Source organism: Oncorhynchus keta, unplaced genomic scaffold (genome assembly GCF_023373465.1).
Source record: "Oncorhynchus keta strain PuntledgeMale-10-30-2019 unplaced genomic scaffold, Oket_V2 Un_scaffold_14044_pilon_pilon, whole genome shotgun sequence".
NCBI classification, from domain to species: domain Eukaryota; kingdom Metazoa; phylum Chordata; class Actinopteri; order Salmoniformes; family Salmonidae; genus Oncorhynchus; species Oncorhynchus keta.
This window is the reverse complement of record NW_026290781.1, coordinates 837134-862967: the sequence shown is the minus strand read 5'-3', so window position 1 is coordinate 862967 and position 25834 is coordinate 837134. Positions and strand designations below refer to the sequence as shown.

At 45.7% G+C, this 25834-nt stretch overlaps 2 protein-coding genes across 2 annotated transcripts in view; both read left to right on the top strand.

Moving 5' to 3' along the window:
* The window catches only part of LOC127927424 (uncharacterized), a 185547-nt gene that overhangs the window by 38918 nt on the left and 120795 nt on the right, over nucleotides 1-25834 (top strand). The gene's annotated exons all lie outside the window — the stretch shown is intronic.
* LOC127927421 (low affinity immunoglobulin gamma Fc region receptor II-like) overlaps nucleotides 19045-25834 on the top strand; it is a 118065-nt gene continuing 111275 nt past the window's right edge. Inside the window, exon 1 of the mRNA XM_052513790.1 lies at nucleotides 19045-19092. Coding sequence (XP_052369750.1) covers nucleotides 19059-19092 — 34 coding nt within the window. The 5' untranslated portion in view covers nucleotides 19045-19058. The remainder of the gene's footprint in view (nucleotides 19093-25834) is intronic.

The window sequence follows — 25834 nt, the reverse complement described above, 5'->3', positions numbered from 1 at the left end:
ACCAATAACATCTGCTGACCATGTGTATGTGACCAATAACATCGGCTAACCATGTTTATGTGACCAATAACATCTGCTAACCATGTGTATGTGACCAATAACATCTGCTAACCATGTGTATGTGACCAATAACATCTGCTAACCATGTGTATGTGACCAATAACATCTGCTAACCATGTGTATGTGACCAATAACATCTGCTAACCATGTGTATGTGACCAATAACATCGGCTAACCATGTGTATGTGACCAATAACATCTGCTAACCATGTGTATGTGACCAATAACATCTGCTAACCATGTGTATGTGACCAATAACATCTGCTAACCATGTGTATGTGACCAATAACATTGGCTAACCATGTGTATGTGACCAATAACATCTGTTAACCATGTGTATGTGACCAATAACATCTGCTAACCATGTGTATGTGACCAATAACATCGGCTAACCATGTGTATGTGACCAATAAAATTTGATTTGATTTTGATGTTGTGTAGTAAGCTGTTAGTAGCCAATCAGGCGTAAAGTCCAATTGGATACTATAAATGTGGTTGATGTGATTGAGTCATAAACTCTATATTGTAGAGACACGAATGGCACTAGAATGCAGACCACATTCAGAAGGAGAGCAGTTACTCATTAACGTAATCTGATTACATTCAGTTACTTTTAGATTACCCAAAACTCAGTATTGTAATCTGATTACATTCAGTTACTTTTAGATTACCCAAAACTCAGTATTGTAATCTGATTACATTCAGTTACTTTTAGATTACCCAAAACTCAGTATTGTAATCTGATTACATTCAGTTACTTTTAGATTACCCAAAACTCAGTATTGTAATCTGATTACATTCAGTTACTTTTAGATTACCCAAAACTCAGTATTGTAATCTGATTACATTCAGTTACTTTTAGATTACCCAAAACTCAGTAATGTAATCTGATTACATTCAGTTACTTTTAGATTATTAAATGTTAAACCCCTTGATCTTCAAGAACAGGACTTGGAAATATGGAAGTATAGATTAGTCAAATTGTTTTACCTGAGTATGACCTCAAACCTGAGGATTTATTAGCCAGCAGGCAGAACGGAACGGTCTGTTGTTTATGATTTAGTTGTCATGGAGGACTGATTGGGCTCATTGATTCGGGTTGAAAATAGATGCTGTGGAATGGCTTTGATCACTACTGAAAAGTGCTATATACATGTGATAAATGAATGCAATATGCTGCATTTGCTACAGGTCTGTTGTTTACCTTTTTGTTGGTGGCACTTTGATATCTTGATAATATGCAGCTGTTTTTAAAGGGCAAATCCACAGATTAAACAATAACAAAACGAGCGCCCCGCCTCTGTTTTGGTAAAAAGCTGAGGGATGGGCCTGGGGAAATGTAACCACTCTCAGATTAATAGACAGAGCTGTGGATGTAAGGACTGACTATACAGGACTGACCATCCATGATATCAACATTATAGTTATAACCATGTTATGAGGCTATACAGGACTGACCATCCATGATATCAACACTATAGTTATAACCATGTTATGAGGCTATACAGGACTGACCATCCATGATATCAACATTATAGTTATAACCATGTTATGAGACTATACAGGACTGACCATCCATGATATCAACATTATAGTTATAACCATGTTATGAGGCTATACAGGACTGACCATCCATGATATCAACATTATAGTTATAACCATGTTATGAGACTATACAGGACTGACCATCCATGATATCAACATTATAGTTATAACCATGTTATGAGACTATACAGGACTGACCATCCATGATATCAACATTATAGTTATAACCATGTTATGAGGCTATACAGGACTGACCATCCATGATATCAACATTATAGTTATAACCATGTTATGAGACTATACAGGACTGACCATCCATGATATCAACACTATAGTTATAACCATGTTATGAGAATATACAGGACTGACCATCCATGATATCAACATTATAGTTATAACCATGTTATGAGGCTATACAGGACTGACCATCCATGATATCAACATTATAGTTATAACCATGTTATGAGGCTATACAGGACTGACCATCCATGATATCAACACTATAGTTATAACCATGTTATGAGGCTATACAGGACTGACCATCCATCAACATTATAGTTATAACCATGTTATGAGGCTACACAGGACTGACCATCCATGATATCAACATTATAGTTATAACCATGTTATGAGGCTATACAGGACTGACCATCCATGATATCAACATTATAGTTATAACAATGTTATGAGGCTATACAGGACTGACCATCCATGATATCAACATTATAGTTATAACCATGTTATGAAGCTTTACAGGACTGACCATCCATGATATCAACATTATAGTTATAACCATGTTATGAGAATATACAGGACTGACCATCCATGATATCAACATTATAGTTATAACCATGTTATGAGACTATACAGGACTGACCATCCATGATATCAACATTATAGTTATAACCATGTTATGAGGCTATACAGGACTGACCATCCATGATATCAACATTATAGTTATAACCATGTTATGAGGCTATACAGGACTGACCATCCATGATATCAACATTATAGTTATAACCATGTTATGAGGCTATACAGGACTGACCATCCATTATATCAACATTGTAGTTTTAATACCAACCTGGGACAGTCCAGTTAGAGGTCAGGGGTCAGATGAAGGACTAATACCATTGCCATAGAAACACAATGAATACCACTGGCAAAGAAGACAGTCCAAAAAATACATCAGAAACGTTTTGTCAAATCAAATTGTATTGGTCACATGTGTTGAATACAACAGTGAAATACCTACAAGCCCTTTAACCAACAGTTTTAAAGAAAATAACAAGAAAATACAAAAATACAAAATGAAAGTAAGAGATAAGAATAACAGATATTAAAGAGCAGCAGTAAATAACAATAGGATTAGCGGGGCGATATACAGGGCTTCCCCGTGTAGAGGTAATATGTACATGTAGAGTAGAGGTATTAAAGTGACAATGCATAGGTAATTGAGCCCTTGGTTCTCTATGGTGTTGTAGGTCAGGCCGTGACTAGGGGTGTTCTAGTCTTTATATTTCTATGTTGGTGTGAGTGTGGTTCCCAATGAGAGGCAGCTGATTATCGTTGTCTCTAATTGGGGATCATACTTATTAAGGAGTAGTGTTTCACTATTAAACGTGGAACTCTACGCACGCTGTCATTTACACAACCGTGACAGTAATAACAGAGAGTAGCAGCAGCGTAGAAGAGGGGTGGGGCAATGCAAATAGTCTGGGTAGCCATTTGATTAGCTGTTCAGGAGTATTATGGGGTTAGGAGTCTCTTGGATCTGGACTTTGAGCTCCGGTACCGCTTGCCGTGCGGTAGCAGAGAGAACAGTCTATGACTGGAGTGACTGGAGTCTTTGACATTTTTTTAGGTCCTTCCTCTGACACCGCCTGGTGTAGAGGTCCTGATGGTGACGTTCGTCCCATTTATTTTCCTCCGATTGAACATTAGCTAGCAGGACGGAGGGCACGGGCTGATTATCCACTCGTCGCCTGATCCTCACAAGGCACCCTGATCTTTTGCCTCAGTCACAGTTTCTTTCACCAGTGAAGCACAGGGATCTGGGCCTGGTGTCTGTAGTAGTATATCACTCCCATCCGACTCATTAAGGATTTGGGCCTGGTCAGATCTGGTCGGGTGTCTGTAGTAGTATGTCCCTCCCATCTGACTCATTGAGGATCTGGGCCTGGTCAGATCTGGTCGGGTGTCTGTAGTAGTATATCCCTCCCATCTGACTCATTGAGGATCTGGGCCTGGTCAGATCTGGTCGGGTGTCTGTAGTAGTATATCCCTCCCATCTGACTCATTGAGGATCTGGGCCTGGTCAGATCTGGGCCTGGTCGGATCTGGGCCTGGTCGGATCTGGTCGGGTGTCTGTAGTAGTATGTCCCTCCCATCTGACTCATTGAGGATCTGGGCCTGGTCAGATCTGGTCGGGTGTCTGTAGTAGTATATCCCTCCCATCTGACTCATTGAGGATCTGGGCCTGGTCAGATCTGGTCGGGTGTCTGTAGTAGTATGTCACTCCCATCCGACTCATTGAGGATCTGGGCCTGGTCAGATCTGGTCGGGTGTCTTTAGTAGTATGTCCCTCCCATCCGACTCATTGAGGATCTGGGCCTGGTCGGATCTGGGCCTGGTCAGATCTGGGCCTGGTCAGATCTAGTCAGGTGTCTGTAGTAGTATATCCCTCCCATCCGACTCATTGAGGATCTGGGCCTGGTCAGATCTGGTCGGGTGTCTGTAGTAGTATATCCCTCCCATCTGACTCATTGAGGATCTGGGCCTGGTCAGATCTAGTCAGGTGTCTGTAGTAGTATATCCCTCCCATCCGACTCATTGAGGATCTGGGCCTGGTCAGATCTGGGCCTGGTCAGATCTGGGCCTGGTCGGATCTGGGCCTGGTCGGATCTAGTCGGGTGTCTGTAGTAGTATATCCCTCCCATCCGACTCATTGAGGATCTGGGCCTGGTCAGATCTGGGCCTGGTCAGATCTGGTCGGGTGTCTGTAGTAGTATATCCCTCCCATCCGACTCATTGAGGATTTGGGCCGGTCGGATCTGGGCCTGGTTGGATCTGGGCCTGGTCGGATCTGGGCCTGGTCGGATCTGGGCCTGGTCGGATCTGGTCGGGTGTCTGTAGTAGTATGTCCCTCCCATCCGACTTATTGAGAATTTGGGCCTGGTCAGATCTGGTCGGGGGTCTTTAGTAGTATGTCACTCCCATCCGACTCATTAAGGATTTGGGCCTGGTCGGATCTGGGCCTGGTCGGATCTGGGCCTGGTCGGGTCTGGGCCTGGTCAGATCTGGTCGGGTGTCTGTAGTAGTATGTCACTCCCATCCGACTTATTGAGAATTTGGGCCTGGTCGGATCTGGGCCTGGTCAGATCTGGTCGGGTGTCTTTAGTAGTATATCCCTCCCATCCGACTCATTAAGGATTTGGGCCTGGTCGGATCTGGGCCTGGTCGGATCTGGGCCTGGTCGGGTCTGGGCCTGGTCAGATCTGGTCGGTGTCTGTAGTAGTATATCCCTCCCATCCGACTCATTGAGGATCTGGGCCTGGTCAGATCTGGGCCTGGTCGGATCTGGGCCTGGTCAGATCTGGTCGGGTGTCTGTAGTAGTATGTCCCTCCCATCTGACTCATTGAGGATCAGGGCATGGTCAGATCTGGGCCTGGTCGGATCTGGGCCTGGTCAGATCTGGTCGGGTGTCTGTAGTAGTATGTCCCTCCCATCTGACTCATTGAGGATCTGGGCCTGATCAGATCTGGTCGGGTGTCTGTAGTAGTATGTCCCTCCCATCCGACTTATTGAGGATATGGGCCAGGTCGGATCTGGGCCTGGTCGGATCTGGTCGGGTTCCTGTAGTAGTATGTCCCTCCCATCCGACTCATTGAGGATCTGGGCCTGGTCAGATCTGGTCGGGTGTCTTTAGTAGTATGTCACTCCCATCCGACTCATTGAGGATCTGGGCCTGGTCAGATCTGGTCGGGTGTCTGTAGTAGTATATCCCTCCCATCCGACTCATTGAGGATCTGGGCCTGGTCAGATCTGGTCGGGTGTCTTTAGTAGTATGTCACTCCCATCCGACTCATTGAGGATCTGGGCCTGGTCAGATCTGGTCGGGTGTCTTTAGTAGTATGTCACTCCCATCTGACTCATTGAGGATCTGGGCCTGGTCAGATCTGGTCGGGTGTCTGTAGTAGTATGTCCCTCCCATCCGACTCATTGAGGATCTGGGCCTGGTCAGATCTGGTTGGGTGTCTGTAGTAGTATGTCCCTCCCATCCGACTCATTGAGGATCTTGGCCTGGTCAGATCTGGTCGGGTGTCTGTAGTAGTATATCCCTCCCATCCGACTCATTGAGGATTTGGGCCTGGTCGGATCTGGGCCTGGTCGGATCTGGGCCTGGTCAGATCTGGTCGGGTGTCTGTAGTAGTATATCCCTCCCATCCGACTCATTGAGGATCTGGGCCTGGTCGGATCTGGGCCTGGTCGGATCTGGTCGGGTGTCTGTAGTAGTATGTCCCTCCCATCCGACTTATTGAGAATTTGGGCCTGGTCAGATCTGGTCGGGTGTCTGTAGTAGTATATCCCTCCCATCTGACTCATTGAGGATCTGGGCCTGGTCGGATCTGGGCCTGGTCGGATCTGGGCCTGGTCGGGTCTGGGCCTGGTCAGATCTGGTCGGTGTCTGTAGTAGTATATCCCTCCCATCCGACTCATTGAGGATCTGGGCCTGGTTAGATCTGGGCCTGGTCGGATCTGGGCCTGGTCTGATCTGGTCGGGTGTCTGTAGTAGTATGTCCCTCCCATCTGACTCATTGAGGATCAGGGCCTGGTCAGATCTGGTCGGGTGTCTGTAGTAGTATGTCCCTCCCATCTGACTCATTGAGGATCTGGGCCTGGTCAGATCTGGTCGGGTGTCTGTAGTAGTATGTCCCTCCCATCCGACTTATTGAGGATCTGGGCCTGGTCTGATCTGGTCGGGTGTCTGTAGTAGTATGTCCCTCCCATCCGACTCATTGAGGATTTGGGCCTGATCAGATCTGGTCGGGTTCCTGTAGTAGTATGTCCCTCCCATCTGACTCATTGAGGATCTGGGCCTGGTCAGATCTGGTCGGGTGTCTTTAGTAGTATGTCACTCCCATCCGACTCATTGAGGATCTGGGCCTGGTCAGATCTGGTCGGGTGTCTTTAGTAGTATGTCACTCCCATCTGACTCATTGAGGATCTGGGCCTGGTCAGATCTGGTCGGGTGTCTGTAGTAGTATATCCCTCCCATCTGACTCATTGAGGATCTGGGCCTGGTCAGATCTGGTCGGGTGTCTGTAGTAGTATGTCCCTCCCATCCGACTCATTGAGGATTTGGGCCTGGTCGGATCTGGGCCTGGTCGGATCTGGACCTGGTCGGATCTGGGCCTGGTCGGATCTGGGCCTGGTCAGATCTGGTCGGGTGTCTGTAGTAGTATGTCCCTCCCATCCGACTCATTGAGGATCTGGGCCTGGTCAGATCTGGTCGGGTGTCTGTAGTAGTATATCCCTCCCATCCGACTCATTGAGGATCTGGGCCTGGTCAGATCTGGTGGGGTGTCTGTAGTAGTATGTCCCTCCCATCCGACTCATTGAGGATCTGGGCCTGGTCGGATCTGGGCCTGGTCAGATCTGGTGGGGTGTCTGTAGTAGTATGTCCCTCCCATCCGACTCATTGAGGATCTGGGCCTGGTCGGATCTGGTCGGGTGTCTGTAGTAGTATATCCCTCCCATCCGACTCATTGAGGATCTGGGCCTGGTCGGATCTGGGCCTGGTCAGATCTGGTCGGGTGTCTTTAGTAGTATGTCACTCCCATCCGACTCATTGGGGATCTGGGCCTGGTCAGATCTGGTCGGGTGTCTGTAGTAGTATATCTCTCCCATCCGACTCATTGAGGATCTGGGCCTGGTCAGATCTGGTCGGGTGTCTGTAGTAGTATGTCCCTCCCATCCGACTCATTGAGGATTTGGGCCTGGTCGGATCTGGGCCTGGTCGGATCTGGACCTGGTCGGATCTGGGCCTGGTCAGATCTGGTCGGGTGTCTGTAGTAGTATGTCCCTCCCATCCGACTCATTGAGGATCTGGGCCTGATCAGATCTGGTCGGTGTCTGTAGTAGTATATCCCTCCCATCCGACTCATTGAGGATCTGGGCCTGGTCAGATCTGGTGGGGTGTCTGTAGTAGTATGTCCCTCCCATCCGACTCATTGAGGATCTGGGCCTGGTCGGATCTGGGCCTGGTCAGATCTGGTGGGGTGTCTGTAGTAGTATGTCCCTCCCATCCGACTCATTGAGGATCTGGGCCTGGTCGGATCTGGTCGGGTGTCTGTAGTAGTATATCCCTCCCATCCGACTCATTGAGGATCTGGGCCTGGTCGGATCTGGTCGGGTGTCTTTAGTAGTATGTCACTCCCATCCGACTCATTGAGGATCTGGGCCTGATCAGATCTGGTCGGGTGTCTGTAGTAGTATGTCACTCCCATCCGACTCATTGAGGATCTGGGCCTGGTCGGATCTTTGCCTGGTCAGATCTGGTCGGGTGTGTGTAGTAGTATATCCCTCCCATCCGACTCATTGAGGATCTGGGCCTGGTCAGATCTGGTCGGGTGTCTGTAGTAGTATATCCCTCCCATCCGACTCATTGAGGATCTGGGCCTGGTCAGATCTGGTCGGGTGTCTGTAGTAGTATGTCACTCCCATCCGACTCATTGAGGATCTGGGCCTGGTCGGATCTGGGCCTGGTCGGATCTGGGCCTGGTCGTCGGATCTGGGCCTGGTCAGATCTGGTCGGGTGTCTGTAGTAGTTTGTCCCTCCCATCCGACTCATTGAGGATCTGGGCCTGGTCAGATCTGGTCGGGTGTCCGTAGTAGTATATCCCTCCCATCCGACTCATTAAGGATTTGGGCTCCGTCGGTTATGGGCCTCGTCGGATCTGGGCCTGGTCAGATCTGGTCAGGTGTCTGTAGTAGTATGTCCCTCCCATCCGACTCATTGAGGATCTGGGCCTGGTCGGATCTGGGCCTGGTCAGATCTGGTCAGGTGTCTGTAGTAGTATATCCCTCCCATCCGACTCATTGAGGATCTGGGCCTGGTCGGATCTGGTCGGGTGTCTTTAGTAGTATGTCACTCCCATCCGACTCATTGAGGATCTGGGCCTGGTCGGATCTTTGCCTGGTCAGATCTGGTCGGGTGTCTGTAGTAGTATATCCCTCCCATCCGACTCATTGAGGATCTGGGCCTGGTCAGATCTGGTCGGGTGTCTGTAGTAGTATGTCACTCCCATCCGACTCATTGAGGATCTGGGCCTGGTCGGATCTGGGCCTGGTCGGATCTGGGCCTGGTCGGATCTGGGCCTGGTCGTCGGATCTGGGCCTGGTCAGATCTGGTCGGGTGTCTGTACTAGTATGTCCCTCCCATCTGACTCATTAAGGATTTGGGCCTGGTCGGATCTGGGCCTGGTCGGATATGGTCGGGTGTCTGTACTAGTATGTCCCTCCCATCTGACTCATTGAGGATCTGGGCCTGGTCAGATCTGGTCGGGTGTCTGTAGTAGTATATCCCTCCCATCCGACTTATTCAGGATCTGGGCCTGGTCGGATCTGGGCCTGGTCGGATCTGGGCCTGGTCGGATCTGGGCCTGGTCAGATCTGGTCGGGTGTCTGTAGTAGTATATCCCTCCCATCCGACTCATTGAGGATCTGGGCCTGGTCAGATCTGGTCGGGTGTCTTTAGTAGTATGTCACTCCCATCCGACTCATTGAGGATCTGGGCCTGGTCAGATCTGGTCGGGTGTCTGTAGTAGTATATCCCTCCCATCCGACTCATTAAGGATTTGGGCTCCGTCGGTTATGGGCCTGGTCGGATCTGGGCCTGGTCAGATCTGGTCAGGTGTCTGTAGTAGTATGTCCCTCCCATCCGACTCATTGAGGATCTGGGCCTGGTCGGATCTGGGCCTGGTCAGATCTGGTCAGGTGTCTGTAGTATTATATCCCTCCCATCCGACTCATTGAGGATCTGGGCCTGGTCGGATCTGGTCGGGTGTCTTTAGTAGTATGTCACTCCCATCCGACTCATTGAGGATCTGGGCCTGGTCGGATCTTTGCCTGGTCAGATCTGGTCGGGTGTCTGTAGTAGTATATCCCTCCCATCCGACTCATTGAGGATCTGGGCCTGGTCAGATCTGGTCGGGTGTCTGTAGTAGTATGTCACTCCCATCCGACTCATTGAGGATCTGGGCCTGGTCGGATCTGGGCCTGGTCGGATCTGGGCCTGGTCGGATCTGGGCCTGGTCGTCGGATCTGGGCCTGGTCAGATCTGGTCGGGTGTCTGTACTAGTATGTCCCTCCCATCCGACTCATTAAGGATTTGGGCCTGGTCGGATCTGGGCCTGGTCGGATATGGTCGGGTGTCTGTACTAGTATGTCCCTCCCATCTGACTCATTGAGGATCTGGGCCTGGTCAGATCTGGTCGGGTGTCTGTAGTAGTATATCCCTCCCATCCGACTCATTGAGGATCTGGGCCTGGTCAGATCTGGTCGGGTGTCTGTAGTAGTATATCCCTCCCATCTGACTCATTGAAGATTTGGGCCTGGTCAGATCTGGTCGGGTGTCTGTAGTAGTATGTCCCTCCCATCCGACTCATTGAGGATCTGGGCCTGGTCGGATCTGGGCCTGGTCAGATCTGGTCAGGTGTCTGTAGTAGTATGTCACTCCCATCCGACTCATTGAGGATCTGGGCCTGATCAGATCTGGTCGGGTGTCTTTAGTAGTATGTCCCTCCCATCCGACTCATTGAGGATCTGGGCCTGGTCGGATCTGGGCCTGGTCGGATCTGGGCCTTGTTCGGATCTGGGCCTGGTCAGATCTGGCCGGGTGTCTGTAGTAGTATATCCCTCCCATCCGACTCATTGAGGATCTGGGCCTGGTCGGATCTGGGCCTGGTCGGATCTGGGCCTGGTCGGATCTGGGCCTGGTCGGATCTGGGCCTGGTCAGATCTGGTCGGGTGTCTGTAGTAGTATATCCCTCCCATCCGACTCATTGAGGATCTGGGCCTGGTCAGATCTGGTCGGGTGTCTGTAATAGTATGTCACTCCCATCCGACTCATTGAGGATCTGGGCCTGGTCAGATCTGGTTGGGTGTCTGTAGTAGTATATCCCTCCCATCCGACTCTTTGAGGAAATAAAACGAAATATGTTCGCATATTTAACTCATTATTTGTATTGCCACAAAACTACCTCCATATATATCTATATCTACCTCCATATATATCTATATCTATCTCCATATATATCTATATCTATCTCCATATATATCTATATCTACCTCCATATATATCTATATCTACCTCCATATATATCTATATCTACCTCCATATATATCTATATCTACCTCCATATATATCTATATCTACCTCCATATATATCTATATCTATCTCCATATATATCTATATCTACCTCCATATATATCTATATCTACCTCCATATATATCTATATCTACCTCCATATATATCTATATCTACCTCCATATATATCTATATCTACCTCCATATATATCTATATCTACCTCCATATATATCTATATCTACCTCCATATATATCTATATCTACCTCCATATATATCTATATCTACCTCCATATATATCTATATCTACCTCCATATATATCTATATCTACCTCCATATATATCTATATCTACCTCCATATATATCTATATCTACCTCCATATATATCTATATCTATATATATCTATATCTACCTCCATATATATCTACCTATATCTATCTCCTATATATATCTATATCTACCTCCATATATATCTATATCTATCTCCATATATATCTATATCTATATCTATCTATCTCCATATATATCTATATCTACCTCCATATATATCTATATCTACCTCCATATATATCTATATCTATCTCCATATATATCTATATCTACCTCCATATATATCTATATCTACCTCCATATATATCTATATCTATCTCCATATATATCTATATCTACCTCCATATATATCTATATCTACCTCCATATATATCTATATCTATCTCCATATATATATCTATATCTATATCTACTCCATATATATCTATATCTATCTCCATATATATCTATATCTACCTCCATATATATCTATATCTATCTCCATATATATCTATATCTACCTCCATATATATCTATATCTACCTCCATATATATCTATATCTATCTCCATATATATCTATATCTACCTCCATATATATCTATATCTATATCTATCTCCATATATATCTATATCTACCTCCATATATATCTATATCTACCTCCATATATATCTATATCTACTCCATATATATCTATATCTATATATATCTATATCTATCTCCATATATATCTATATCTACCTCCATATATATCTATATCTACCTCCATATATATCTATATCTACCTCCATATATATCTATATCTATCTCCATATATATCTATATCTACCTCCATATATATCTATATCTATCTCCATATATATCTATATCTATCTCCATATATATCTATATCTACCTCCATATATATCTATATCTACCTCCATATATATCTATATCTACCTCCATATATATCTATATCTATCTCCATATATATCTATATCTACCTCCATATATATCTATATCTATCTCCATATATATCTATATCTACCTCCATATATATCTATATCTACCTCCATATATATCTATATCTATCTCCATATATATCTATATCTATCTCCATATGCGACCTTTTGCCACATTTCAGGCTTCAAACATAAAGATATAAAACTGTATTTTTTGTGAAGAATCAACAACAAGTGGGACACAATCATGAAGTGGAACAACAGTTATTGGATATTTCAAACTTTTTTAACTAATCAAAAACTGAAAAATTGGGCGTGCAAAAGCAAGAAATGTATGTTGGGCTGACGTGAACTCATCTACACGTCTACTCTGCTACAACACAGTCCAAGCTGTTGTTTTACCAGATATCTACAAGTCCCTTAGTAAATGCACACTTTTGATACTAGAAGTGTTTCAATGAATCAGGACCCTGAGTAGAGAAGGACACAGGCTTGGGTGAAATTACAGCAGAAATCCTTTTTTTTGCAGATCAAACACCAAAAATATGACTCTGTGTGTCAGTTAGTGTATAGAGACAGACTGCTCTGTCAGTTAGTGTATAGAGACAGACTGCTCTGTGTGTCAGTTAGTGTATAGAGACAGACTGCTCTGTGTGTCAGTTAGTGAATAGAGACAGACTGCTCTGTGTGTCAGTTAGTGAATAGAGACAGACTGCTCTGTCAGTTAGTGAATAGAGACAGACTGCTCTGTCAGTTAGTGAATAGAGACAGACTGCTCTGTGTGTCAGTTAGTGAATAGAGACAGACTGCTCTGTCAGTTAGTGAATAGAGACAGACTGCTCTGTCAGTTAGTGAATAGAGACAGACTGCTCTGTCAGTTAGTGAATAGAGACAGACTGCTCTGTCTGTCAGTTAGTGAATAGAGACAGACTGCTCTGTCAGTTAGTGAATAGAGACAGACTGCTCTGTCTGTCAGTTAGTGAATAGAGACAGACTGCTCTGTCAGTTAGTGAATAGATATACATGCTGGAGACCAGAGTGACACAAGGACATGGCTCTTACATACGCTCTGCTATTGACGCAATGACACGGTGTGTGTGTGTGTGTGTGTGTGTGTGTGTGTGTGTGTGTGTGTGTATTGATAGTCATGTTTTTAGGAGAAGGAAGAGAAAGAACTCTTCGCCTGCCAGTAGCACCATGGTTACAGCCTTCGAGTTGTTCCCACCCCTCCTCCACACATGCCACATCTCCTCTCTCTCCAATATTAGAACTCCCAGATGGTTCTGCTTCTAGAATGTCACAGCTCCTCTCTCTCTCAATTCAATTCAATTCAATTCAATTCAAGGGCTTTATTGGCATGGGAAACATGTGTTAACACTGCCAAAGCAAGTGAGGTAGACAACATACAAAGTGAATATATAAAGTGAAAAACAACAAACATTAACAGTAAACATTACACATACAACAGTTTCAAAACAGTAAAGACATTACAAATGTCATATTATATATATATATATACAATGTACAAATAGTTAAAGGACACAAGATAAAATGAATAAGCATAAATATGGGTTGTATTTACAATGGTGTTTGTTCTTCACTGGTTGCCCTTTTCTCGTGGCAACAGGTCACACATCTTGCTGCTGTGATGTCACACTGTGGTATTTCACCCAGTGGATATGGGAGTTTTTCAAAATTGGATTTGTTTTCGAATTCTTTGTGGATCTGTGTAATCTGGGGGAAATATGTCTCTCTAATATGGTCATACATTGGGCGGTTAGGAAGTGCAGCTCAGTTTCCACCTCATTTTGTGGGCAGTGAGCACATAGCCTGTCTTCTCTTGAGAGCCATGTCTGCCTACGGCGGCCTTTCTCAATAGCAAGGCTATGCTCACTGAGTCTGTACATAGTCAAAGCTTTCCTTAATTTTGGGTCAGTCACAGTGGTCAGGTATTCTGCCGCTGTGTACTCTCTGTGTAGGGCCAAATAGCATTCTAGTTTGCTCTGTTTTTTTGTTAATTATTTCCAATGTGTTAAGTAATTATCTTTTTGTTTTCTCATGATTTGGTTGGGTCTAATTGTGCTGTTGTCCTGGGGCTCTGTAGGGTGTGTTTGTGTTTGTGAACAGAGCCCCAGGACCAGCTTGCTTAGGGGACTCTTCTCCAGGTTCATCTCTCTGTAGGTGATGGCTTTGTTATGGAAGGTTTGTGAATCGCTTCCTTTTAGGTGGTTGTAGAATTTAACGGCTCTTTTCTGGATTTTGATAATTAGTGGGTATCGGCCTAATTCTGCTCTGCATGCATTATTTGGTGTTTTACGTTGTACACAGAGGATATTTTTGCAGAATTCTGCGTGCAGAGTCTCAATTTGGTGTTTGTCCCTTTTTGTGAAGTCTTGGTTGGTGAGCGGACCCCAGACCTCACAACCATAAAGGGCAATGGGCTCTATGACTGATTCAAGTATTTTTAGCCAAATCCTAATTGGTATGTTGAAATGTATGTTTCTTTTGATGGCATAGAATGCCCTTCTTGCCTTGTCTCTCAGATCGTTCACAGCTTTGTGGAAGTTACCTGTGGCGCTGATGTTTAGGCCAAGGTATGTATAGTTTTTGTGTGCTCTAGGGCAACAGTGTCTAGATGGAATTTGTATTTGTGGTCCTGGTGACTGGACCTTTTTTGGAACACCATTATTTTGGTCTTACTGAGATTTACTGTCAGGGCCCAGGTCTGACAGAATTTGTGCATAAGATCTAGGTGCTGCTGTAGGCCCTCCTTGGTTGGTGACAGAAGCACCAGATCATCAGCAAACAGCAGACATTTGACTTCGGATTCTAGCAGGGGGAGGCCGGGTGCTACAGACTTTTCTAGTGCCCGCGCCAATTCGTTGATATATATGTTGAAGAGGGTGGGGCTTAAGCTGCATCCCTGTCTAACCCCACGACCCTGTGTGGAGAAATGTGTGTGTTTTTTGCCAATTTTAACCGCACACTTGTTGTTTGTGTACATGGATTTTATAATGTCGTATGTTTTACCCCCAACACCACTTTCCATCAGTTTGTATAGCAGACCCTCATGCCAGATTGAGTCGAAGGCTTTTTTGAAATCAACAAAGCATGAGAAGACTTTGCCTTTGTTTTGGTTTGTTTGGTTGTCAATTAGGGTCTCTCTCTCTCTCTCCTATATTAGAACTCCCAGATGGTTCTGCTTCTAGAATGTCACAGCTCCTCTCAATTCAATTCAATTCAGTTCAATTCAATGGCTTTATTGGCATGGGAAACATGTGTTAACATTGCCAAAGCAAGTGAGGTAGACAACATACAAAGTGAATATATAAAGTGAAAAACAACAAACATTAACAGTAAACATTACACATACAACAGTTTCAAAACAGTAAAGACATTACAAATGTCATATTATATATATATATATACAATGTACAAATAGTTAAAGGACACAAGATAAAATGAATAAGCATAAATATGGGTTGTATTTACAATGGTGTTTGTTCTTCACTGGTTGCCCTTTTCTCGTGGCAACAGGTCACACATCTTGCTGCTGTGATGTCACACTGTGGTATTTCACCCAGTGGATATGGGAGTTTTTCAAAATTGGATTTGTTTTCGAATTCTTTGTGGATCTGTGTAATCTGGGGGAAATATGTCTCTCTAATATGGTCATACATTGGGCGGTTAGGAAGTGCAGCTCAGTTTCCACCTCATTTTGTGGGCAGTGAGCACATAGCCTGTCTTCTCTTGAGAGCCATGTCTGCCTACGGCGGCCTTTCTCAATAGCAAGGCTATGCTCACTGAGTCTGTACATAGTCAAAGCTTTCCTTAATTTTGGGTCAGTCACAGTGGTCAGGTATTCTGCCGCTGTGTACTCTCTGTGTAGGGCCAAATAGCATTCTAGTTTGCTCTGTTTTTTGTTAATTATTTCCAATGTGTTAAGTAATTATCTTTTTGTTTTCTCATGATTTGGTTGGGTCTAATTGTGCTGTTGTCCTGGGGCTCTGTAGGGTGTGTTTGTGTTTGTGAACAGAGCCCCAGGACCAGCTTGCTTAGGGGACTCTTCTCCAGGTTCATCTCTCTGTAGGTGATGGCTTTGTTATGGAAGGTTTGTGAATCGCTTCCTTTTAGGTGGTTGTAGAATTTAACGGCTCTTTTCTGGATTTTGATAATTAGTGGGTATCGGCCTAATTCTGCTCTGCATGCATTATTTGGTGTTTTACGTTGTACACAGAGGATATTTTTGCAGAATTCTGCGTGCAGAGTCTCAATTTGGTGTTTGTCCCTTTTTGTGAAGTCTTGGTTGGTGAGCGGACCCCAGACCTCACAACCATAAAGGGCAATGGGCTCTATGACTGATTCAAGTATTTTTAGCCAAATCCTAATTGGTATGTTGAAATGTATGTTTCTTTTGATGGCATAGAATGCCCTTCTTGCCTTGTCTCTCAGATCGTTCACAGCTTTGTGGAAGTTACCTGTGGCGCTGATGTTTAGGCCAAGGTATGTATAGTTTTTTGTGTGCTCTAGGGCAACAGTGTCTAGATGGAATTTGTATTTGTGGTCCTGGTGACTGGACCTTTTTGGAACACCATTATTTTGGTCTTACTGAGATTTACTGTCAGGGCCCAGGTCTGACAGAATTTGTGCATAAGATCTAGGTGCTGCTGTAGGCCCTCCTTGGTTGGTGACAGAAGCACCAGATCATCAGCAAACAGCAGACATTTGACTTCGGATTCTAGCAGGGGAGGCCGGGTGCTACAGACTTTTCTAGTGCCCGCGCCAATTCGTTGATATATATGTTGAAGAGGGTGGGGCTTAAGCTGCATCCCTGTCTAACCCCACGACCCTGTGTGGAGAAATGTGTGTGTTTTTGCCAATTTTAACCGCACACTTGTTGTTTGTGTACATGGATTTTATAATGTCGTATGTTTTACCCCCAACACCACTTTCCATCAGTTTGTATAGCAGACCCTCATGCCAGATTGAGTCGAAGGCTTTTTTGAAATCAACAAAGCATGAGAAGACTTTGCCTTTGTTTTGGTTTGTTTGGTTGTCAATTAGGTCTCTCTCTCTCTCTCCTATATTAGAACTCCCAGATGGTTCTGCTTCTAGAATGTCACAGCTCCTCTCAATTCAATTCAATTCAGTTCAATTCAATGGCTTTATTGGCATGGGAAACATGTGTTAACATTGCCAAAGCAAGTGAGGTAGACAACATACAAAGTGAATATATAAAGTGAAAAACAACAAAAATTAACAGTAAACATTACACATACAGAAGTTTAAAAACAGTAAAGACATTACTCCCTGGACCCTACTCCCTGGACCCTACTCCCTGGACCCTAATCCCTGGACCCTACTCCCTGGACCCTACTCCCTGGACCCTACTCCCTAGACCCTACTCCCTGGACCCTACTCCCTGGACCCTACTCCCTGGACCCTACTCCCTGGACCCTACTCCCTAGACCCTACTCCCTGGACCCTACTCCCTAGACCCTACTCCCTGGACCCTACTCCCTGGACCCTACTCCCTGGACCCTACTCCCTAGACCCTACTCCCTGGACCCTACTCCCTGGACCCTACTCCCTGGACCCTACTCCCTAGACCCTACTCCCTGGACCCTACTCCCTGGACCCTACTCCCTAGACCCTACTCCCTAGACCCTACTCCCTAGACCCTACTCCCTGGACCCTACTCCCTGGACCCTACTCCCTGGACCCTACTCCCTGGACCCTACTCCCTGGACCCTACTCCCTAGACCCTACTCCCTGGACCCTACTCCCTGGACCCTACTCCCTAGGCCCTACTCCCTGGACCCTACTCCCTGGACCCTACTCCCTGGACCCTACTCCCTGGACCCTACTCCCTGGACCCTACTCCCTAGACCCTACTCCCTAGACCCTACTCTCGAGCCTTTAGCTCCTCCTCCCTATAGTAGTGACTGACAGTAGGGGTTAGGAGTCAATCCTCTCAGATCTACAGTAGTGTCTGACAGTAGGGGTTAGAGGTCAGTCCTCTCAGATCTACAGTAGTGTCTGACAGTAGGGGTTAGAGGTCAGTCCTCTCAGATCTACAGTAGTGTCTGACAGTAGGGGTTAGAGGTCAGTCCTCTCAGATCTACAGTAGTGTCTGACAGTAGGGGTTAGAGGTCAATCCTCTCAGATTGACAGTAGTGACTGATAGTAGGGATTAGAGGTCAATCCTCCCAGATCTACAGTAGTGTCTGACAGTAGGGGTTAGGGGTCAGTCCTCTCAGAATAACACAGTTGAGCACATGGGAATGGTTGGCATTAACGGACATGATCCTAGTCCAGGGGTGGGAGACGTGGCAATGAAGAAATATACAGTGGTAGAGGAAGTATAGACAAGATAATCTACTCTCTCTGTTTCATCAGCTAATCAATACTCTCAGACCTATAGAAATATACAGTTGTAGAGGAAGTATAGACAAGATAATCTACTCTCTCTGTTTCATCAGCTAATCAATACTCTCAGACCTATAGAAATATACAGTGGTAGAGGAAGTATAGACAAGATAATCTACTCTCTCTGTTTCATCAGCTAATCAATACTCTCAGATCTATAGAAATATACAGTGGTAGAGGAAGTATAGACAAGATAATCTACTCTCTCTGTTTCATCAGCTGGTCAATACTCTCAGATCTATAGAAATATACAGTGGTAGAGGAAGTATAGACAAGATAATCTACTCTCTCTTCTTCTGTTTCACAACGTCAGCAGGGCCGTGTGTGTGTGGTCAGAACAGGAAAGAGGCATACTGTCTATAAGTCTAAAACTGGAGTTCAGTCTCACTCAGCATCAAAACATGAGAGAACTGACACCACTCTGCTGGCAGCTCTGTAAGTACTCTCTCAATTCAATTCAATTCAATTCAAGGGGCTTTATTGGCATGGGAAACATGTGTTAACATTGCCAAAGCAAGTGAGGTAGATAATATATAAAGTGAGTATATAAAGTGAAATAAACAATAAACATTACACATACAGAAGTTTCAAAACAATAAAGACATTACAAATGTCATATTATATATATACAGTGTTTTAACAATGTACAAATGGTAAAGGACACAAGATAAAATAAATAAGCATAAATATGGGTTGTATTTACAATGGTGTTTGTTCTTCACTGGTTGCCCTTTTCTCATGGCAACAGGTCACAAATCTTGCTGCTGTGATGTCACACTGTGGAATTTCACCCAGTAGATGTGGGAGTTTATCAAAATTGAATTTGTTTTCGAATTCTTTGTGGATCTGTGTAATCTGAGGGAAATATGTCTCTCTAATATGGTCATACATTGGGCAGGAGGTTAGGAAGTGCAGCTCAGTTTCCACCTCATTTTGTGGGCAGTGAGCACATAGCCTGTCTTCTCTTGAGAGCCATGTCTGCCTACGGCGGCCTTTCTCAATAGCAAGGCTATGCTCACTGAGTCTGTACATAGTCAAAGCTTTCCTTAATTTTGGGTCAGTCACAGTGGTCAGGTATTCTGCCGCTGTGTACTCTCTGTTTAGGGCCAAATAGCATTCTAGTTTGCTCTGTTTTTTTGTTAATTCTTTCCAATGTGTCAAGTAATTATCTTTTTGTTTTCTCATGATTTGGTTGGGTCTAATTGTGCTGTTGTCCTGGGGCTCTGTAGGGTGTGTTTGTGTTTGTGAACAGAGCCCCAGGACCAGCTTGCTTAGGGGACTCTTCTCCAGGTTCATCTCTCTCTCTCTCTCTCTCCTATATTAGAACTCCCAAATGGTTCTGCTTCTAGAATGTCACAGCTCCTCTCTCTCTCTCTCTCCTATATTAGAACTCCCAGATGGTTCTGCTTCTAGAATGTCACAGCTCCTCTCTCTCTCTCTCTCTCTCTCCTATATTAGAACTCCCAAATGGTTCTGCTTCTAGAATGTCACAGCTCCTCTCTCTCTCTCTCTCTCTCTCTCTCTATATTAGAACTCCCAGATGGTTCTGCTTCTAGAATGTCATAGCTCCTCTCTCTCTCTCTCTCTCTCTCTCCTATATTAGAACTCCCAAATGGTTCTGCTTCTAGAATGTCACAGCTCCTCTCTCTCTCTCTCTCTCTCTCTCCTATATTAGAACTCCCAGATGGTTCTGCTTCTAGAATGTCACAGCTCCTCTCTCTCTCTCTCTCTCTCCTATATTAGAACTCCCAGATGGTTCTGCTTCTAGAATGTCATAGCTCCTCTCTCTCTCTCTCTCTCTCTCTCTCTCCTATATTAGAACTCCCAAATGGTTCTGCTTCTAGAATGTCATAGCTCCTCTCTCTCTCTCTCTCTCCTATATTAGAACTCCCAAATGGTTCTGCTTCTAGAATGTCATAGCTCCTCTCTCTCTCTCTCTCTCTATATTAGAACTCCCAAATGGTTCTGCTTCTAGAATGTCACAGCTCCTCTCTCTCTCTCTCCTATATTAGAACTCCCAAATGGTTCTGCTTCTAGAATGTCATAGCTCCTCTCTCTCTCTCTCTCTCCTATATTAGAACTCCCAAATGGTTCTGCTTCTAGAATGTCACAGCTCCTCTCTCTCTCTCTCTCTCCTATATTAGAACTCCCAGATGGTTCTGCTTCTAGAATGTCACAGCTCCTCTCTCTCTCTCTCTCTCTCTCCTATATTAGAACTCCCAGATGGTTCTGCTTCTAGAATGTCATAGCTCCTCTCTCTCTCTCTCTCTCCTATATTAGAACTCCCAAATGGTTCTGCTTCTAGAATGTCACAGCTCCTCTCTCTCTCTCTCTCTCTCTCCTATATTAGAACTCCCAAATGGTTCTGCTTCTAGAATGTCATAGCTCCTCTCTCTCTCTCTCTCTCTATATTAGAACTCCCAGATGGTTCTGCTTCTAGAATGTCATAGCTCCTCTCTCTCTCTCTCTCTCCTATATTAGAACTCCCAAATGGTTCTGCTTCTAGAATGTCACAGCTCCTCTCTCTCTCTCTCTCTATATTAGAACTCCCAAATGGTTCTGCTTCTAGAATGTCATAGCTCCTCTCTCTCTCTCTCTCTCTCTATATTAGAACTCCCAAATGGTTCTGCTTCTAGAATGTCACAGCTCCTCTCTCTCTCTCTCTCTCTCCTATATTAGAACTCCCAAATGGTTCTGCTTCTAGAATGTCATAGCTCCTCTCTCTCTCTCTCTCTCCTATATTAGAACTCCCAAATGGTTCTGCTTCTAGAATGTCACAGCTCCTCTCTCTCTCTCTCCTATATTAGAACTCCCAAATGGTTCTGCTTCTAGAATGTCATAGCTCCTCTCTCTCTCTCTCTCTCTCTATATTAGAACTCCCAAATGGTTCTGCTTCTAGAATGTCACAGCTCCTCTCTCTCTCTCTCCTATATTAGAACTCCCAGATGGTTCTGCTTCTAGAATGTCACAGCTCCTCTCTCTCTCTCTCTCTCTCTCCTATATTAGAACTCCCAAATGGTTCTGCTTCTAGAATGTCACAGCTCCTCTCTCTCTCTCTCCTATATTAGAACTCCCAAATGGTTCTGCTTCTAGAATGTCACAGCTCCTCTCTCTCTCTCTCTCTCTCTCCTATATTAGAACTCCCAGATGGTTCTGCTTCTAGAATGTCACAGCTCCTCTCTCTCTCTCTCTCTCTATATTAGAACTCCCAAATGGTTCTGCTTCTAGAATGTCACAGCTCCTCTCTCTCTCTCTCCTATATTAGAACTCCCAAATGGTTCTGCTTCTAGAATGTCACAGCTCCTCTCTCTCTCTCTCCTATATTAGAACTCCCAAATGGTTCTGCTTCTAGAATGTCACAGCTCCTCTCTCTCTCTCTCCTATATTAGAACTCCCAGATGGTTCTGCTTCTAGAATTGGAACATTCCCCTTCAGAGAGAATCCAAAAACACGTCACAACTGAATGATGTAATAATAATAATGAGGGAAATCTTTCTATTTTAAGCAACAACAAACCGTTTGATGTCCTCAGCTATTCTTAAATCGATCCAAGTGGGTTTTCAGTCCTTTTATCTCCTTGACAGTTTGGGGTGGGGTTTTTTTTACGTTACACCTGTCAATTAGGGTGTCACGTAGAAGTTGCGTAATTGTGCGTCAATAGTTTATCTAACCTCCTCTTGTATGGTCTCCTCCTGACAATATGATTGGCTAGTGTTATTAAAACACTGACTGGACAGGGCTGTTATTAGTCAATCTGTCACTCTCTCAGCACGGTGGGAAGACACAGGTTGTCAGCTCTTTTGTGTTCGTGTAAAGGAACGGCTGCAGCCTAGGCAACATGCAGCGTTGCTATGTGGAGGCTAGTTATTAGCTTGCTGCTGAGTTGGGCTTTTAATGTAACGTTTAATGTATTTATCTTATATGCAGATTTAGCCAAATAGCTGTGTCTAATGAATAGAGGACGTTCATATCTAGTCAGTGAAACTGTGAATCGATTTACTCTAAACTATATGAGTTGTGTAAGCAGCTCCATGGAGAGCGAATCCGGAAATCCACCACGATCTCAAAACTGAGCTTGCATCACTTTCAAAGAGCGTGTCTGCAGATTCAGTAATCGAAACTTCAAAGACGGTGTGTCGCGCGCATTTCCAAAGCAGCATTAGGTTGCCTTTATGCGATGTCTGTCCCGGGTGGACCAAATCTGTGTCGTATGAAGCAATTACCGTTTACACAACGTTTGTTCTATATTAAGCCGCGTGATTGTTATTAAGTTAACAGTTGCAGGGAAACTATTCAATTGGGTTTTAATTAACCGAGTCCGTGCAGTCAATAACTTGATTGCAAAATCACTGAGCCCGTAAAATCGTCACGCACCATGCGGCTGACATCCGGTGAGGAGAGAGAGGGGGAGACCCACCGATGGGGAGTAGTGTCGCATTGTGATGCAACAATAGATCCAGCATTCTACTCCCTGTACATACTTCTACATATTTCAATAGGAGACAGACAATACGATACGGAAAGCTCTTTTCTCACGACACGCTGTGTGCAGCAGTCCTCAATGGTGCACGAGTCAGAACGATGTTTACGAAATTAAAAATAAATATGATGTGCATGTTTAGTTCGGCTGGCTGACTGTATAACGCATTGCTTCCAGTTTGACACATCATTCAGAGTTACATGTCTGGTCAATGCATCTCCTTCTAATGGAATGAAGCATTCTGCAGATAAAACTGAGCGCATCACCCCTCCTCTCTCTCTCTCTGTCTCTCTAACACACGCGCACGCACGCACGCACGCACACACACACACACACACACACACACACACACACACACACACACACACACACACACACACACACACACACACACACACACACGTCTGCGCTTCCCTGTAGCATGTTGCATGTCCAGTGCGCTGCCTATGGTTCTGAACGTGAAGACTGAGCCAAACGCTGTGAGACTGAGCTGCAGCCAAACGCTGTGAGACTGAGCTGCAACCAAACGCTGTGAGACTGAGCTGCAGCCAAACGCTGTGAGACTCAGCTGTGAGACTGAGCTGTGAGACTGAGCTGCAGCCAAACGCTGTGAGACTGAGCTGCAACCAAACGCTGTGAGACTGAGCTGCAACCAAACGCTGTGAGACTGAGCTGCAGCCAAACGCTGTGAGACTGAGCTGCAACCAAACGCTGTGAGACTGAGCTGCAACCAAACGCTGTGAGACTGAGCTGCAGCCAAACGCTGTGAGACTGAGCTGCAGCCAAACGCTGTGAGACTCAGCTGTGAGACTGAGCTGTGAGACTGAGCTGCAGCCAAACGCTGTGAGACTGAGCTGCAGCCAAACGCTGTGAGACTGAGCTGCAACCAAACGCTGTGAGACTGAGCTGCAGCCAAACGCTGTGAGACTGAGCTGTGAGACTGAGCTGCAACCAAACGCTGTGAGACTGAGCTGCAGCCAAACGCTGTGAGACTGAGCTGCAACCAAACGCTGTGAGACTGAGCTGTGAGACTGAACTACAACCAAACGCTGTGAGACTGAGCTGCAACCAAACGCTGTGAGACTGAGCTGCAGCCAAACGCTGTGAGACTGAGCTGCAACCAAACGCTGTGAGACTGAGCTGTGAGACTGAACTACAACCAAACGCTGTGAGACTGAGCTGTGAGACTGAGCTGCAGCCAAACGCTGTGAGACTGAGCTGCAACCAAACGCTGTGAGACTGAGCTGTGAGACTGAGCTGCAACCAAACGCTGTGAGACTGAGCTGTGAGACTGAGCTGCAGCCAAACGCTGTGAGACTGAGCTGTGAGACTGAGCTGCAACCAAACGCTGTGAGACTGAGCTGTGAGACTGAGCTGCAACCAAACGCTGTGAGACTGAGCTGTGAGACTGAGCTGCAACCAAACGCTGTGAGACTGAGCTGCAACCAAACGCTGTGAGACTAAGCTGTGAGACTGAGCTGCAACCAAACGCTGTGAGACTGAGCTGCAACCAAACGCTGTGAGACTGAGCTGTGAGACTGAGCTGCAACCAAACTCTGTGAGACTGAGCTGCAGCCAAACGCTGCGAGACTGAGCTGTGAGACTGAGCTGTGAGACTGAGCTGTAGCCAAACGCTGTGAGACTGAGCTGTGAGACTGAGCTGTGAGACTGAGCTGTGAGACTGAGCTGCAGCCAAACGCTTTGAGACTGAGCTGTGAGACTGAGCTGTAGCCAAACGCTGTGAGACTGAGCTGTGAGACTGAGCTGTGAGACTGAGCTGTGAGACTGAGCTGTGAGACTGAGCTGCAACCAAACGCTGTGAGACTGAGCTGCAGCCAAACGCTGTGAGACTGAGCTGCAGCCAAACGCTGTGAGACTGAGCTACAACCAAACGCTGTGAGACTGAGCTGTGAGACTGAGCTGTGAGACTGAGCTGCAGCCAAACGCTGTGAGACTGAGCTGAAACCAAACGCTGTGAGACTGAGCTGTGAGCCTGAGCTGCAACCAAACTCTGTGAGACTGAGCTGCAGCCAAACGCTGCGAGACTGAGCTGTGAGACTGAGCTGTGAGACTGAGCTGCAACCAAACGCTGTGAGACTGAGCTGTGAGACTGAGCTGTGAGACTGAGCTGCAACCAAACGCTGTGAGACTGAGCTGCAGCCAAACGCTGTGAGACTGAGCTGTGAGACTGAGCTGTGAGACTGAGCTGTAGCCAAACGCTGTGAGACTGAGCTGTGAGACTGAGCTGTGAGACTGAGCTGTGAGACTGAGCTGTGAGACTGAGCTGTGAGACTGAGCTGCAGCCAAACGCTGTGAGACTGAGCTGCAGCCAAACGCTGTGAGACTGAGCTGCAGCCAAACGCTGTGAGACTGAGCTGTGAGACTGAGCTGCAACCAAACGCTGTGAGACTGAGCTGTGAGACTGAGCTGTGAGACTGAGCTGTGAGACTGAGCTGCAGCCAAACGCTGTGAGACTGAGCTGCAGCCAAACGCTGTGAGACTGAGCTGTGAGACTGAGCTGTGAGACTGAGCTGCAACCAAACGCTGTGAGACTGAGCTGAAACCAAACGCTGTGAGACTGAGCTGCAGCCAAACGCTGTGAGACTGAGCTGCAACCAAACGCTGTGAGACTGAGCTGCAGCCAAACGTGGTGAAGACAGACATTAATGCCAACAGACGTCCATTCCAACCCGAGAT